Source organism: Kogia breviceps, chromosome 7, assembly GCF_026419965.1.
Source record: "Kogia breviceps isolate mKogBre1 chromosome 7, mKogBre1 haplotype 1, whole genome shotgun sequence".
Taxonomy (NCBI): domain Eukaryota; kingdom Metazoa; phylum Chordata; class Mammalia; order Artiodactyla; family Physeteridae; genus Kogia; species Kogia breviceps.
In genome coordinates this window covers 25,224,191-25,239,051 of record NC_081316.1, presented here as the reverse complement: position 1 = coordinate 25,239,051, position 14,861 = coordinate 25,224,191, and the positions used below count along the sequence as shown (strand labels likewise).

The 14,861-nt window shown below is 46.2% G+C and overlaps 1 protein-coding gene across 4 annotated transcripts in view; it reads left to right on the top strand.

Moving 5' to 3' along the window:
- The window catches only part of KIAA1549L (KIAA1549 like), a 295,434-nt gene that overhangs the window by 218,183 nt on the left and 62,390 nt on the right, over positions 1-14,861 (top strand). For all 4 annotated transcript variants that reach the window (XM_067038032.1, XM_067038031.1, XM_067038028.1 and 1 more), the window contains 2 exons: positions 3,323-3,501; positions 10,969-11,186. In XM_067038032.1, coding sequence (XP_066894133.1) covers positions 3,323-3,501; positions 10,969-11,186 — 397 coding nt within the window. The remainder of the gene's footprint in view (positions 1-3,322; positions 3,502-10,968; positions 11,187-14,861) is intronic.

Genomic DNA, 14,861 nt, shown 5'->3' with positions numbered 1-14,861 from the left:
TTCAATAAAGATTCCCCCAAAAAGAAAACGTTTTGTTTAAGAGCATTTTCTGCTTCACATGAGAAAGTTCTCCCCATGCCAGTTCAAACATAAAGAAATGAAATCTCCCTTTCCAGCCTGATTTACTGAAGTTCACACCAGCAATGTGAATAAAACACAAATAGATACAGGGTGGATGCTTGGTGGTAGTTACTGTGATAATGTTCTAGGATACTTTCTCAATTTCACTGTGGCCCTTTTCTTTAGCATTGTCTCATGCTTTTTTCTTTAGGGACAAATTATGCTTTAAATATTCCCACGAACCTGCTGTACTCACATAACATTTTAATGTATTAATATTTAATGCAATGCCTTTTAATGTATTTTTTCCATACAGTCCTTTTGGGGGGAGGATGACTATTTTGCTCTTAAAGAAACCTAGAGGGATTATTGTGCAAATCTGAATATAACTTTGAGTGATAGTGGAAAAGAACTGCAGGTTATACAGTTTCCAGGGTGTTCTTCTCCTGTCCCATTATAGTTATGCTCCCCCCTTTCCCTCCATGGGGTGAGGAGTAAGGGTGTCACAACCCAGAAGCAGTAAGAATGCTAGGTATCGTCTCTTAAACCTTGGAATGGTTAACTTTTCCATGTTTAATTGTTCTGCAGGTACTAACAGCATCTCTTTTTCCAAGTCAGGAAATTTTAGTCATTCCTTTATTCATTCATTTATTCAACAAATCCCTATTGAAAGCCAACTGCATGTGAGACATTGCTAGATGCAAAGGCATGAGCCTTTAAAAAGAGGGGCAAGAATGGAGCTCTTCTATTCTAGTGGCAGGGGGGTGGGAGCTGATTAAATCAATACAACAAATCAATACTGATAAATGCATTGAAGAAAATACAACAGAGTGATGAGGTGAGTTTTTTTTAGATTGGTGGATAAGGAAAGTCTTTTCTAAGCTGCAACTTGAAAAATAAGAAGGAACTAGGCATGTAAAGATCTGGGGAAAGAGCAAATGCAAAATCCTGGAGGTGGGAACACGCCTGCTGTGTTCAAGAAGGCCATTGTGGCTGGAGCAGAGTGGCTCAGGGGAGAAGCGGGAAATGAGCTCAGCAAGGTAGCCAGGGCCACATGGTACAGGACCTTGTAGGTCACAGTAAAGACTCTGGATTTTATTCTGAGAGAGATGAAACCTTCACAGGGTTCTGATCAGAGGAGTGCTGTGATCTGATTATCTTTTGAAAAGATAATCCATCCTGGCTGCTGGTGGAGTGTGTATTTTAGAGGTAGGAGGACAAGAGTGGAAGCTCAGAGGAGGGGCATTATTTAGGAAGTGTATTGGTTACTTATCACTGCGTAACAAATTACCCCAACATCTAGCAACCAAAATGAGAATCTAAATGTATTATCTCACATAATATTTGTGGGTCAGGAATTCAGAAGTGGTTTAATTGGGTGGCTCTGGGTTCAGAGTATCTCATGAGGTTGCAGTCAAAATATTGGCCTGGGCTGTAGCCATTGAAAGGCCTCACCGGGCCTGCAGAACCCACTCATAAGATGTCTCACTGACATTATTGTTGTCAGGAGTCTCAGTTTCTTGCCACATGGACGTCTCCATAGGGCTGCTTAAGTGTTCGCATAACATGACAGCTGACTTTCCCTAGAGGGAAGTGATCCAAGAGAGAGCAAGGTGGAAGCAACAATGCTTTTTTTTTTTTTTTTTTAATTTTGTGCTAGGCAGGCCTCTCACAGTTGTGGCCCCTCCCTTTGCGGAGCGCAGGCTCCGGACATGCAGGCTCAGTGGCCGTGGCTCACGGGCCCAGCCGCTCCGCGGCACGTGGGATCTTCCCGGACCAGGGCACGAACCGTGTCCCCTGCATTGGCAGGCGGATTCTCAACCACTGCGCCACCAGGGAAACCCAACAATGCTTTTTTATGACCTAGCCTTGGAAGAGTTACATTGCCATTTCTGCAATTTCCTGTTTTGTTACACAGGTTAATCCTATGTGGTTGTGAATATCGGGAGGCAAGAATTCCTGGGTGCCATCTTGGAGGCTGGGTTTCATAGGAGTTGTCTGGTGGGAGATAATGGTAGGAAAGCAAGAATTGCCCAGCAAAACTACACTCTAAAAAGATACATGCGTCTGATAACACATCTGAATAGAGATTTTCCTCTGTCATTGGCTTCTTGGTGGCCTGTTATTTACAAATAAGTCCACAGAACCCAAAAATACTCCAATTATAAGCCATGGTTAGACTCTGAGGTGTTTTAGCCACATTGTAAAATAACAATTTACTTGGCTTAATTTGACAAATCTTCTGTGATTATGATAAGTGACAGAATGGTACAAACTATGTTTCTCAGTAATTTAAATGACATCCCAATCTCTCGAGACGGGAGGAAAGATGAATACACTTCTATTACATTCATATTTCATATAACACCTATTTTGCTCCTGAATTGCCGGCTGGCTTGGTTGTTTGAACAGGCTTAATTTATCTCTTGCCGAGCCACGCTCAATAAACTGTCATTCGTACAGTTACTTAATGGAAATGTGCTTTAAGAACAAGTAAATCAGCAAGATACCGCTGGCCCTCCAACGTCCTCCATCAGCTTAGCTATGGAAGCGCAAGCAGATGGCTGTCTTTCAGCAATCACAGCAGAATCCTCTGTCAGAGGGGAGAATTCATTTAACAGAGTGTAGGTGGAAATCGCTCTACTTAATTAGGGGAGTTTGTAGCTTTAAATTCGTTTCTCAGGTGGTTATTTCTTAACTTTCTTTTGTTTTAGACACAGGAAAGTAACCAAACCCTAGTCATTGAAGAAGCAGTCTTTCGAAAGAAAGAAAAAGTTTCAGGAGCAATTACTGTGGCTGGTTGACCAGGGAAGACTCGTGACCTTCACGTGATGCCAAAATGGGTAGCTTTGGTGGCAGAGACTAAACTGAATGCTGTTATTCTCTTGATTGTCCTATTTTAAGAATAGTTGCCAGGTTTGGCCAAATGGCACTTTTCCCATCTCCGACTCAAACATAGAGAACAAATTTACTTTTTTTTTTTCAAGTGTGTTCTGTCACAGTTTTGAAGGAATGGTTTTTACTTTTTAAATTCAAACCAGTGGAGGGGTGAAGAGTGTAGATCTTAAATTTAAAAAAAAAAGAAAAAGAAAGAAAGCAAGCCACGATCAGGAATGAGCCATTGGCACAGAACCAGACACTGTCGTTCCTGAGGTCATTTTGAGTAAAGTCATGTCCTTGGGCTGTGAGCCTCTCCTATATTCCCCCACGATGGCGCTGCTCCCGCACACCAGAAAATGAACGTGTTTATGTTGTGCTTTAGTGCCGGCGAGTGATGAAGAGGAAGGAGCAGTCCTCTTTGACAACTCTGGCAAGGCGTCTGCTGATCCCTTTGACACGTCTTCGGGGTCTGTGCAGCTCATCGGAATAAAACCTACAGTCCTCCCCGTGGTGCACCCCACCTCGGACAGGAGCCAGGAGCCGGTCGTACTCAACGGCGAGGTGAGCACCTGACGGCCAGAGCAGGAGAGAGCGGGTGCAGCCAGGCCTCCGTGCATGCGGACTAAGGAGTAGCACCTGGAGGTCCTGGGTGCAGATTGCATCCAGGTATACGGGGCTCTGGGGGTCATTTTTATCTCTGCATGCGCGGGCCTCAGCAGAACTAATCAGGACACAAGTCACCCCAAACCAGTTTGCTGAGTGATGTTTTCGGAGCATTTTCTACCTTCATTAGAAAGCCCAAAGGGGACTTTTTAAAAACTGTAGTTGTGAAGAGAAACATCAGAAATTCTGCTTCCGCAACACCTCACCCACACAGCCTGCTGTCTTTCTTGATACTAAACTGGTCAGGATGGCACGTCTGTTGCAGTGGTGGTGAGAGGCACTTGAATTGATAGGGAACCGGATGAGATCCAGACTGGGATGTGGCCCACTATCTCGGCTTTGAAATGACTTTTACTCCTTTGTGTGTTTTGTTGTTGTTGTTGTTGCTTTTTTGCGGTACGCGGGCCTCTCACTGTTGTGGCCTCTCCCGTTGTGGAGCACAGGCTCCGGACGCACAGGCCCAGCGGCCATGGCTCACGGGCCCAGCCGTTCCGCGGCACGTGGGATCTTCCCAGACCGGGGCACGAACCCGTGTCCCCTGCATCGGCAGGCGGACTCCCAGCCACTGCGCCACCGGGGAAGCCCACTTTTACTCCTTTGAGCAAGCTTGAAACAATCCTTTGCCTGCTTCCAGGAGGATATCAATGGATATCATGATGTTAATCAATTTTCCTAAGTCTGAAAAAAAAATTATTAATGTACACGAGAATAATGATTCCACCAAAGAAAAACAGATAGATGGATGGATGGGTGGATGGATGGATGGATGGATGGAGATAGGTAGATAGATTGATAGAGGCAGTTTAGGGGAGAGCAAGAGAGTACATTGGGTAAAAATTATCTGCCATTTCTCCATGTCCTGCAGCAGAATGGTCAGTGGGCTGAAGATGTTTATGATCCTTTAAGGACATGCATATGGAACCTGCATGTAAATACGTTACACATGTATGCACGCACACACGTACTTTCATATATTTTTCTCTGTTGTTAAGCTGTCAGGTTGGTTTTTCATTTCATTAGTTTATACCCAGCTATGGTTACCTGCATCAGGAGGGAAATTGCCGAAGCTTTAAAGTCTCTTTACCATCACACCTGGAGGAAAATGCTACAGCCCCATACAGCTGGGTATTGTAAGCGTACTTTAGCGGCTTGTCTGCATCCCCCATTCAGCCCACGTATAAAAGCCTGTTACAGACCTGATTCAGGAAGCTCCTCTGGTTTTCTGGACAGAAAGACCGAACTGCCTAGAGGTGTGATGAGTTGAGGTTCATCAACTTTTACAAAGAATTTAACTGGGAATTCCCTGGTGGTCCAGTGGTTAAGACTCAGTGCTTTCACTGACGTGGGCCCAGGTTTGATCCCTGGTCAGGGAACTAAGATCCCACAGGCCGTGTGGCATGGCCAAAAATAAATACATAAAAATAAAAATAACTTAACTGGTTGTGGACTTATAGAGCACTTCTATTCCAACCTCCTCATTTTTTTTTAGACAAAGAAACTGAAGCCAGAGGGCTCAGGTGGCTTGCTCAAAGTTGCACTGCAGGTTAGCGTGACAGCATGATGTTCAGACCCCCTGGCTCCCTGTCCAGTGCACCTTCCCTCTCTTTGACTTCCTGTGGTCCATTAGTGAAAAAAAAGCATTGTGCTTGAAGGAGTATGGACTCTCCAGCCATGCTGCAAGAATGTGAACCCCAGCTCTTCCACTTACTATCTTTGTGACCTTAGGCAGATTAATTTATCTGTGCCTCAGTATCTCCATCTGTACAATGGGACTGTTGTGAGGATCAAATGAGTTAATACATGTTAATAAGTAGTTAATACAAGTTAATAAGTGTTAATACACCTAGAACGGTGCCTAGCATACAAGTACGTTATTATTACTGTCATCATCATCATTAGTCAGCTAATGAGCAAGGATTCCCTGATCATGTACTTTATGCCCTTTGGCCCTATAATTTGGGAACCTGTGTATCTTCTTAAAGCCAATCACAGCCAGTGAATCTTTCCTTGTACACAGTTCTGCCACTGGCCATGCAAGCCCAGTGATTAGAGGCCTCTGAGGTTATCACTAAGGCACTGGTAACTGCTCTTCATTAAGACCCTCTGCTCAGTATGGGCCCAGGTGGTGGCTGCCATGCCTGGATCTTTTCATCCCAGCTTAGCCATGTGAATGTCATAGGGACAGATTCCAGATCTCAGCTAAATCTAACTTACCACTCCCTTTTTCTGCCAGGCCCATCACCCTGTCACAGGAGAACAGATGAGCATTTTCCCTGTCCAGAAATGGATGCATGTTACACTTTAGTAGCCGAAGGAATAGACTTTGCTGACAGTTGGATTGGAAAGGAGTCCTGAACTGTTCTCTGTAATTTACTGCCTTGTGGCATTTGAGGCAGATTGTCTTATAATTTTCCTCTTTCTCCTCTTACGGGCAGCTTGTATAAGTGAAGAAAGTATAGCCTCAAAGCCATAAATTTTCCATTTATGAATTATAGGTAATTCTTTTAAATATTATTTTAAACAAAACATAATAACAGCAAAGTTCAGAAAGTAAGAAAGATCACTGTAACTTCACTACCCTAATATATCCTCTCTTTTCATTTTTTCCACCTTCAAGCTTTTGATCAAACTCATGTATATTTTAGAATCTCGTCATAGACAGACAACTTTATATCTTGTATCTTAAGCATTTGCTGTGTTGCTGTTGTCTTTCTGACGATCATTATGAATGACTTGATTGAATAGGTGCACCATTGATTGGGAAACTACTCTCCCATTGTTCAAACCAGGTATTTTTGGTTTTAGTTTTCATGCATGACTTTTAAACAGTTTTTATTTTGAAAATAATTTTAGATTTACGAAAGAGTTGCTGTAATAGGACAGAGAATCCCTTTACCCAGCTAGTTCTTTACCTGCTACCCCTACTGTTAACATGTTATGTAACCATAGAATAATGATCCAACCCAAGAACATAACATTGGTACAATACTATTGACTAATGTGCAGATCTCATTTGAATTTCACCGGTTTTGTCGCTCATGTCCTTTTCCTGTTCTGGAAGCCAGTCCAGGATCCCACATGGCATTTAGTTGTCTTCTGAGTGTCCTCCAGTTTGGGACAGTTCCTCTGTCCTTCTTTGTGACCATTTTGTCTTTCATGACCATTACTCTTTTGAAGCCAGTTACCATGTAGAATGTCTCTCAGTTTGGGTTTGTCTGGTGTTTTCTTATGACTGGATTGAGGTTATGAATTTTTGGCAGAACTATGGGAATGTTGTGGCCTTTCGTGGGCATGGCATCAGGAAGTACTTGGTACTGATATGTCTGATTACTGGTGACGTTAACTTTCATCTCTGACTTTGAACTTCTCTTGGAATGTTGTTTCAGGAGAGATTCCAGAAATGGATTCCTGGCTCAGAGGATGTCATGCTACCTTCTTCTCTTTACTGGTTTTCTCAGTGGCAGGCAAAATGAGGGAACAATTAAAGATTTGTGAGATGCTACCAACCTAAAAGATATCATCAGGGCCCAGGTTGGGGAGATCTTTGCAAGAGTTAGAAACAATTTGTCCCTCAGTCTGTTTCTTCAAACGCTGTAAAAATAAAGCATCTAAGATGCAGCCTCGTGTTAGTGAACCTCGGGCTTCGTACTTTGGTTGATACGTATCTTACCACTGGATGAATTCATTGCTAGGATAGCCTAGCAGTGTGGGGTGTCAGGACTGGAGTCTCTACTTGCACATTGAACCACATCTTGGGCATTTGGGAGGTTATCTTAGAGGATGGGCTATAGTTACTCAGGCTCATGACTTCTGAGCTAGCTGCACGGATCCTCGAATGGGCTTTCATAAAACGCCACACTCTCACCACAACTTTTTGGCCAAACACAGCTAGTGCTATATCTAATCCTCAAAGCCCCCAGGTGTTGGTTTGCATTGTTATAGGCTGCTTCTTGCAACTGGCTTGCCCCTTCCTCTTTCCCTCCTGAAACAGGAACCAGAAAGGATGCAACCAGAGTAATTCTCATGGGCAAGAGGAAGGAACAGGGACATTCTAAGACTTCAGTGCAGCCTGTGGCCTGTCCGCCTTCCTTTGTTCGTCCTGCCCCAGCCCCAGCACACCCACTCCCACAGTGCTGCACCCATGCTGCTCAGCCCAAAGCCCCCTCACTGCCCCACTCCACCCACGTCTGCTCACCTTAGCGCTCTGTGCTCCCAAAGCTACTCATTCCCCTTCCCCTTCTCTCTGTCAAGCTCCCTCTCCCTTACTCTTAGATGTAAAGGAACCCCAGACAGCCCACATTAGCGATAATAACATATTTGTTTTATTTTATTTTATTTTTTGCGGTACGCGGGCCTCTCACTGCCGTGGCCTCTCCCATTGCGGGGCACAGGCTCCGGACGCGCAGGCTCAGCGGCCATGGCTCACGGGCCCAGCCGCTCCGCGGCATGTGGGATCCTCCCAGACCGGGGCTTGAACCCGCGTCCCCTGCATAGGCAGGCGGACTCCCAACCACTGCGCCACCAGGGAAGCCCAGCGATAATAACATTTTAAAGTCATTCTCAGTGATGGTGATGTTGCAAGCATGCCACGCATGTGAACTCAGGCAAATCCTCACAACAGCCCTACGAGGGCAGTAGTATTATCTCCCTCTTCACCTAAGGAATCTGAGGCACAGAGAAGTTCAGTAATGTGCCCAGGGTCACGTAGCTAGGGAACGACAGAGCTGGGATTTAAACCAGGCAGTTGATCTGGTTCCCAGAACGTATACCTTTAACCACAGCTTTATGCTGCTCCATCATTAAAATGTAAATGACTGAAAGCAACAGTATTATCCTCCCAAGTGTGTTTGCATATTAACCCAGCGAACTCTGGAGAACATTTCATGAAGAGTTGGGAATGAGTGAGAGACAGAGATTGACTTTAAAAGGAGATTCTTCCCCTGTGTTGCTTGCAAGGAAGTTTGGCTCACGTGGGGACCCTGCTCCTATGCTTACCTGTGACAGTCGGGGAAACTGGGGGAAAGAGAGGAGCAGTTCCCTCAGCAGAAGGGAGTACTGCCGGCCTTAGTTTTTGGAGTCTTGATGTTCTAGCAGATTTTAAGTTAATTATCCAAATAGAAGAGCCTTAAGAAGAAAAAGAGCTTAATCTAAAGTATCGTCAGCAGCGTGGGCAGCGAGTCAAGGATTCGTGGGCCTGACCTGCCAGAAGCCCAGCATTCCCAGCAAGGCTGTGGGTCCTTGCTACCTAGGGAACTTTCAAGTCCAGGAGGGACACAAGCGGGGTAAGACAACTGTACCCCTCCCTCCCTCTCTGCCCCGTTGGCATTGGCTGCAACAGTGAGGAAGCTCCTGTGCTTCCTCGTCCCGGGGGCCTCCAGGCAGCTCCTCCTCTCCTCCCTGGCCTCACCACTTCTGCATATCTCACGTATCTCAAGGCCACAGCCTGTCTCCCTCTCCTCCCAGAGCTCAGCTCAGCCTGACTTGGGGGTCAAGCCTCAAGTTTCTGACCCCAACACCATTGGACCTTATGCCTTCTCGAACCCCCTAATCCTTTCTTCAAACACACTGTTTTGTAGCAGTCTAATTATAGAACACGGACAGGAGCATGGAGGGCTGCTCTGTTGGTTGGGGACCAGACCCAACAGCTTAGCTGTCTTCTTGCTGCCTCCGTACTTTCCTGGCTCCTGAGAACTCTCCTGGAGCTCTGGAGCAACAGTTCTTAACTCAGGTCCCTGGACTTGCTGAAGCTATTGGCTTTTGGGGGCAAGACTCCGAATTCTCATAAGATTCTCAGCCGACCTTCCAAAATGACACAAATCCATGGAATATAATTTGAAAACCAATGCTCAGTGCCAGAGGTTTCTCACCCAGGTGCTGGACCAGAGTCAACTCTGGGACTTTTTTCAAACTACAGATGCCCAGGCCCCACTCTTGAAGATTCGGATTCAGTAGGTCTGGGGTAGAGTCTGGGCCTCTGGATTTTTTGCCAGCTCTGGATCCAGCGCCAATGCACTGCCAGATGTCCATTGCCTTGCACGTCTTCCCAATGGAAAGACCCAACTCTGGCAAGCCCACACCAACCTCAACCCTCAGCCATTCTTGGGGTGGAATCTACCAGTCCAGGGGCTTAGCCTTTGGACCTTCTGTACTTCCTCGTCTTCTCATCCTGAGAGGCAGTGTACATGGTAGCTAACTGTGCAGACTCAGAGTTCTGACATGGTCTGTCCAAGGTCAAACCCTGACACCACCACTGATTATCTGTGGGGACCGTGAGGAAGTTCCTTAATCTCATCTGTAAAATGGGGAATGAAATAACCTGCCTTATGGGTTGTCATGAAGGTTAAGAAGACTTCACTTCACACACATTAAGTCACTGCAGTGATTGTACATCACAGACTCTATAAGGGGAGCTCTTGTTTAGTTTGGCTCAGGGTCCCAACTCTACACTTTACTAACTTAGCCATTTTGGGTCCTCGGTTTCCTCATCTGTCAGGTGGAAATCATCCTCACACTTACTAGACTTTCCATGATTGTCCCTTGAAATTACAGCTGTGAAAATGCTCTGTACATTATACATGATTATACAGATGTAGTCAAGTCTGATTACCAGCAGCGCTAATGGTTCTCCATATTGTTCAGTAAGTGTCCGGCAGATTTCACCATTCAGCTCTGTTTGTGGGAGTAGCATCCTCGTCGTTTGTTACTTATTTAGCACAGTCATCTGCTTGTATCTTTGACAGGTGAGCAGGGACTAGTTGGCAATAGCGACCACGCAAGGCTTCTTTCAAGAAAGCTATAGGTTGACAAAAATAAGCTCTCAGGTGCAGGTCGATAGAGTGGGGAGACCTTGGGAGCAGGGTGTCTGCTCTCCTCTTCCACCCCATTCATCTCAATTCTACTCCTTCAGGAACTGGCTGTCTTATCCAGCTGGACACCAGCCAGACAGCCAGGGGAGGCCACCGGGCTGCTCAGGGCTGGAGCTAGAGTCGGAACCCCAAGTCTAGCTGGGTTGCCAAGTCCGAGTCTTCCACACAGGGGAACCACAAGGGTTTAGGCGGGACTAAGGCCCACACCACAAAGCTAAAAGTGCAGAGTCAGGCCTAGACCTGAGTAGACTCGAAGAGATGGGCAAGGAGGCCCTGCGGGAAGGTCTCAGGTGACTTAGGCAAGTGCCAGGCTCTACGCTGTTTGTGGTCCACTCTTGAGGGCTGGTATTGGCATGGGACACAGGTGGGTCTGGCTGGATCAGAGGACCAGAGGTGAAGCCCAGGATGGCTTTTCCAGGAGTTGTGACTGTCTGATGAAACTTCCTGTCTATGGGCTGTGCCTGGTCTGGTGTGGGCCTGACACTATCTGTCTCCCCAGGTGAACAAAGCCCTGAAGCAGAAGTCAGACATCGAACACTATCGGAACAAGCTGCGCCTCAAAGCCAAGAGGAAGGGGTACTACGACTTCCCTCCGGTGGAGGCGAGCAAGGCTCAGATGGAAAGAAAAAAGATGTATGAAAAAGCCCCAAAGGAAATCGAGCACGGTTTGGATCCAGACCCAGAAATGTGTGCCCCATTCACTGAGGCTAAAAACAGGTGCAGTCCCTAAGGGATTCTCTGAAGGTCGCTGTACCATTAGTGGGATGAGGGCAGGGTGTGCCTCGGGCAATACAGTCTGGGCCTCTGGATCTGTTCGTTACCTTGGGACTATCCTCTTTGCAGGCCGCTGGTCTGGGCCACACTGGTCTGTACGAACAGGAGTTCCACAGTGAGTCTGGAAGAGAATAAAATTGAAGCCATTAAAAAAAAAAAAATACTTGTGCAAACAACCATAATTGTCCTTTAGCTTAAGGATGTGTTCAAACCTGTAGCTGTTTCAGAGCTGGGTTCAGATATAATTATCACCCACCTGGTTATGCAACTTCTTCCAGATCAAGGGACAGTGTACTGGTCAATTATTTTAGTGGCTCTTGCATAAGAAAAACAGAACCCATGCCTCACCTTTTCATTCAGCTTCAGTTAAGTATTTATCGCACCACTACTCCAGTCTCCATGCTGAGTTCCTCTTTCATCCATAGACTTGTTCATTCACTTACCATTTGTTGTCACCTCCTCTGTATTGGGCACCATGCATGATCCTGAATACTGTCACGGTCACATGTTCATTCATTCAATTCATTCACAATTTTATGGTGGACAGGACAGCCCAATCACTGCTCTTGTGGAACTTAAGGGCTGATGGGAGAGAAAGATCACCAGCCCGAAAGTTCATTGCTCACAAGTGCGATGGGTGTTTGAAATGTGAGCTGCTGTGACGATCAAAAAGGTAGGCCTGGCCTAGCAAGAGACGGGTAGGCCTGGTGGTTGGAATTGGCATCTCTCCAAGCTTTGCGGCTAATTCAGCAGGGAGTGGCCTCAACTACTGGGAAAAGGGGTAGCGGTCAGCAAAGCTAGATAGGCCCCCCTCTCTTCTTTGCCTTCCCTCTGAGGTACTTCCCCAAAAGCATTGTCATGATTTGAGACCATCTCTTTCAAATACTCCTTGGCAGTGGGCCCTTGACTTTGAGCTGCCAGTACTCCAGCCCATCCTGTAGCCTTGGCAGACGTACCCTCTACAGAGGTCCCGGGGGAGGACAGGATGGTTCCTGGCCCGAGTGGGTATTTATTAAAAGCCAAAATGACTATGTGGCAGGCTTAGATGGAAGCCATAAAATCAAGCTGCTACATTTGATGAATGGAATCACCATAATTTATTTTTAATAATGAAAGGGGAGAATTCGAAGCCAGTGCTTCATTTACCAGGCTTCTCATTAGGCTTGGTGGGGATAACAAGCTGTTGCTCCAAAATCACACTGTGATGGGATCACAGCGTATGTGCCACCAAGTTGATAACTGTAGGGAAAAAAGAGAAGAACATGTGTAGATTTTATTGGGAGGCTGGGGCTTCTTTAGCTTTCACTTTATACTTTGGGGCTTTTTACTTCAGGGGTCTTTTATAGACTAGGGTGGGGAGTTTTTTCCTGGGTTTCCTGCTGACACTTGGAAAATGAATCAAACGTCTTGTACAAGTAAGAGGAACTTAGTTTGGAAATTATTTGAGAAATGAAACTTTCTGTTAAAGTATTTTATAAGGAGAATGAACAAAACTTTTTTCTGGAGAGGTGCATCTCCACTGCCTAACAAAAGGTCAGGCCAGGTTCTTAAGGCCCTTTGATGGCTTGATGATGCTGGGGTTATATAGGTAATTTTTAGGAAATGTCTGTTGAAGAAATGATTTAATTAAAAATTTTGACCAGTTAAGGGAAAAATAGAGATAACCACAAATCAGGTGAGGTGGGGGGTAGGAAGGGAGATGGGGTCAGCAAGAGACTGGGACGGGAAGAGAAAGATTAATAGAGAAAAGGAGACAAACAGGCTCAGTAAGCTCTCGGGTGCTATTCTTTTTTTTTTTTAAGTTTTTTTAAAAAATTAATTTATTTTTGGCTATGTTGCGTCTTCGTGGCTGCGTGCGGGCTTCCTCTAGTTGCGGTGAGCGGGGGCTACTCTTCGTTGCGGTGCACGGGCTTCTCATTGCGGTGGCTTCTCTTGTTGTGGAGCACAGGCTCTAGGCACGCGGGCTTCAGTAGTTGTGGCGTGTGGGCTCAGTAGTTGTGGCTCATGGGCCGTAGAACGCAGCCTCCGTAGTTGTGGCGCACGGGCTTAGTTGCTCCGCAGCATGTAAGATCTTCCCGGACCAGGGCTCAAACATGTGTCCCCTGCATTGGCAGGCGGGTTCTTAACCACTGTGCCACCAGGGAAGCCCCTCGGGTGCTATTTTTGTCACACCCCACTGTTGACTCCAGGCACTGTCCACTGCTACCTGCTGTGTGTTACCTGTTATCACAGGTTAGACTTGCCCGTTAATTACTGTTCACAGTTCAACTCGTTAGAGGTTCTGCTCTCAGTGACCTAGCCCCTGCAAGGCACAAGTAAGGGACTCACTCTCTAGGTCAGAGGTAACATCAATAACCAGAATCTTACCCTGAGACCTAAATAAATCAAAGACAAAGTTTAGATTCCAAATGATGACTCATCCTGATACCCTTTAAAAGAGTTTTCACAGCTTTTTTTTTTTAAGTCAGAGCACACCCCCCTTTTTATGTTATAAACTCTTACCCAGAGACACAGAGTATGTAATATAACTGAGGCAGGTGCTGTCACAGGCCCCCTATATGTCCCCTCAGCCCCCCTATAGGCCAGCAGCATCCTTCATCTGTGACTCTGACGTGAGCCCCCGACCAGAAGTGTCAGGTAGTTAATGTGCTCTGGAGCAGCTGTAGTCACTGACAGATGGGGACTGATGGATAAAGACCCCTGGCAGAAGAACTATACACTGTTGTAATAACCACGTCGTCTGGTTTCTGTGTGTGATGATTTGACATCTGAGACCTTGCCCCTGGAGAAACTGCCCCTCCCAGGGCTGGCTAGCCTTTTCTTAGGGATAGTAAGTCTCACGTGCAAGTGCACTCGTCAGACACAAACCAAACAAGCTAGAGCCCAGACTCCAGCTGCCTCTTGCACACAGGGCTTTTGCAATCTGAGCCCCAAGTCTCCCTGCCCGAATCACCCTGGCCAAGTACCAGACAAACAGCGACAGCTCCCGTGTCCCAGAGTCTGCCAGAATCTTTCAAGTGAGCCAGTCCTAAGCCTGCTTACCCTGCCTTGCCAGTTCTTTCCCATGAAAGCCACAATAAAGGCTCTTGCCCACGTTTTCCCCACACTCCCACTGCCTTGTGACTGACCTTTGTGCTTTCCATGTGGCCCTCCATAGTGTGGCATGCCCTTTCCTCTTGAGATCTGTGAGTATACGAGCTATCTTTTCAATGGCGGTCATCCCCTGATCTGTTGGTTTTACCATACCTGAATACTAATGAAACCTACATTTTAAAACATCTGTCTCCCACACTTCTCTAGTGAGTTTGAGCCCCAGATCCCCCTGCTCTGGATCATATCCTTTATCGGCCTCCTTTCCTTCCCTCTCTCATTTTTCCACTTCCCAACTTGTGCTTCCTGGAACCCTCTCCCAAATAAACCACTTCTACTTCTCCTCAGATCATCACAGAGCTTGCTTCTGGGGGAACCCCACCTAAGGCAATAACCTATAAAGACAGAGTTTCTCTGATAGAAGCAGGGCGTCCTCCTCCTCCTTTCCAATGGCTCTAGTCCATTTTCATGGAACTGTGTTCTGTAGACCACAGTTTGGAAACTACATTCTTAAACTATAGTGGTTAA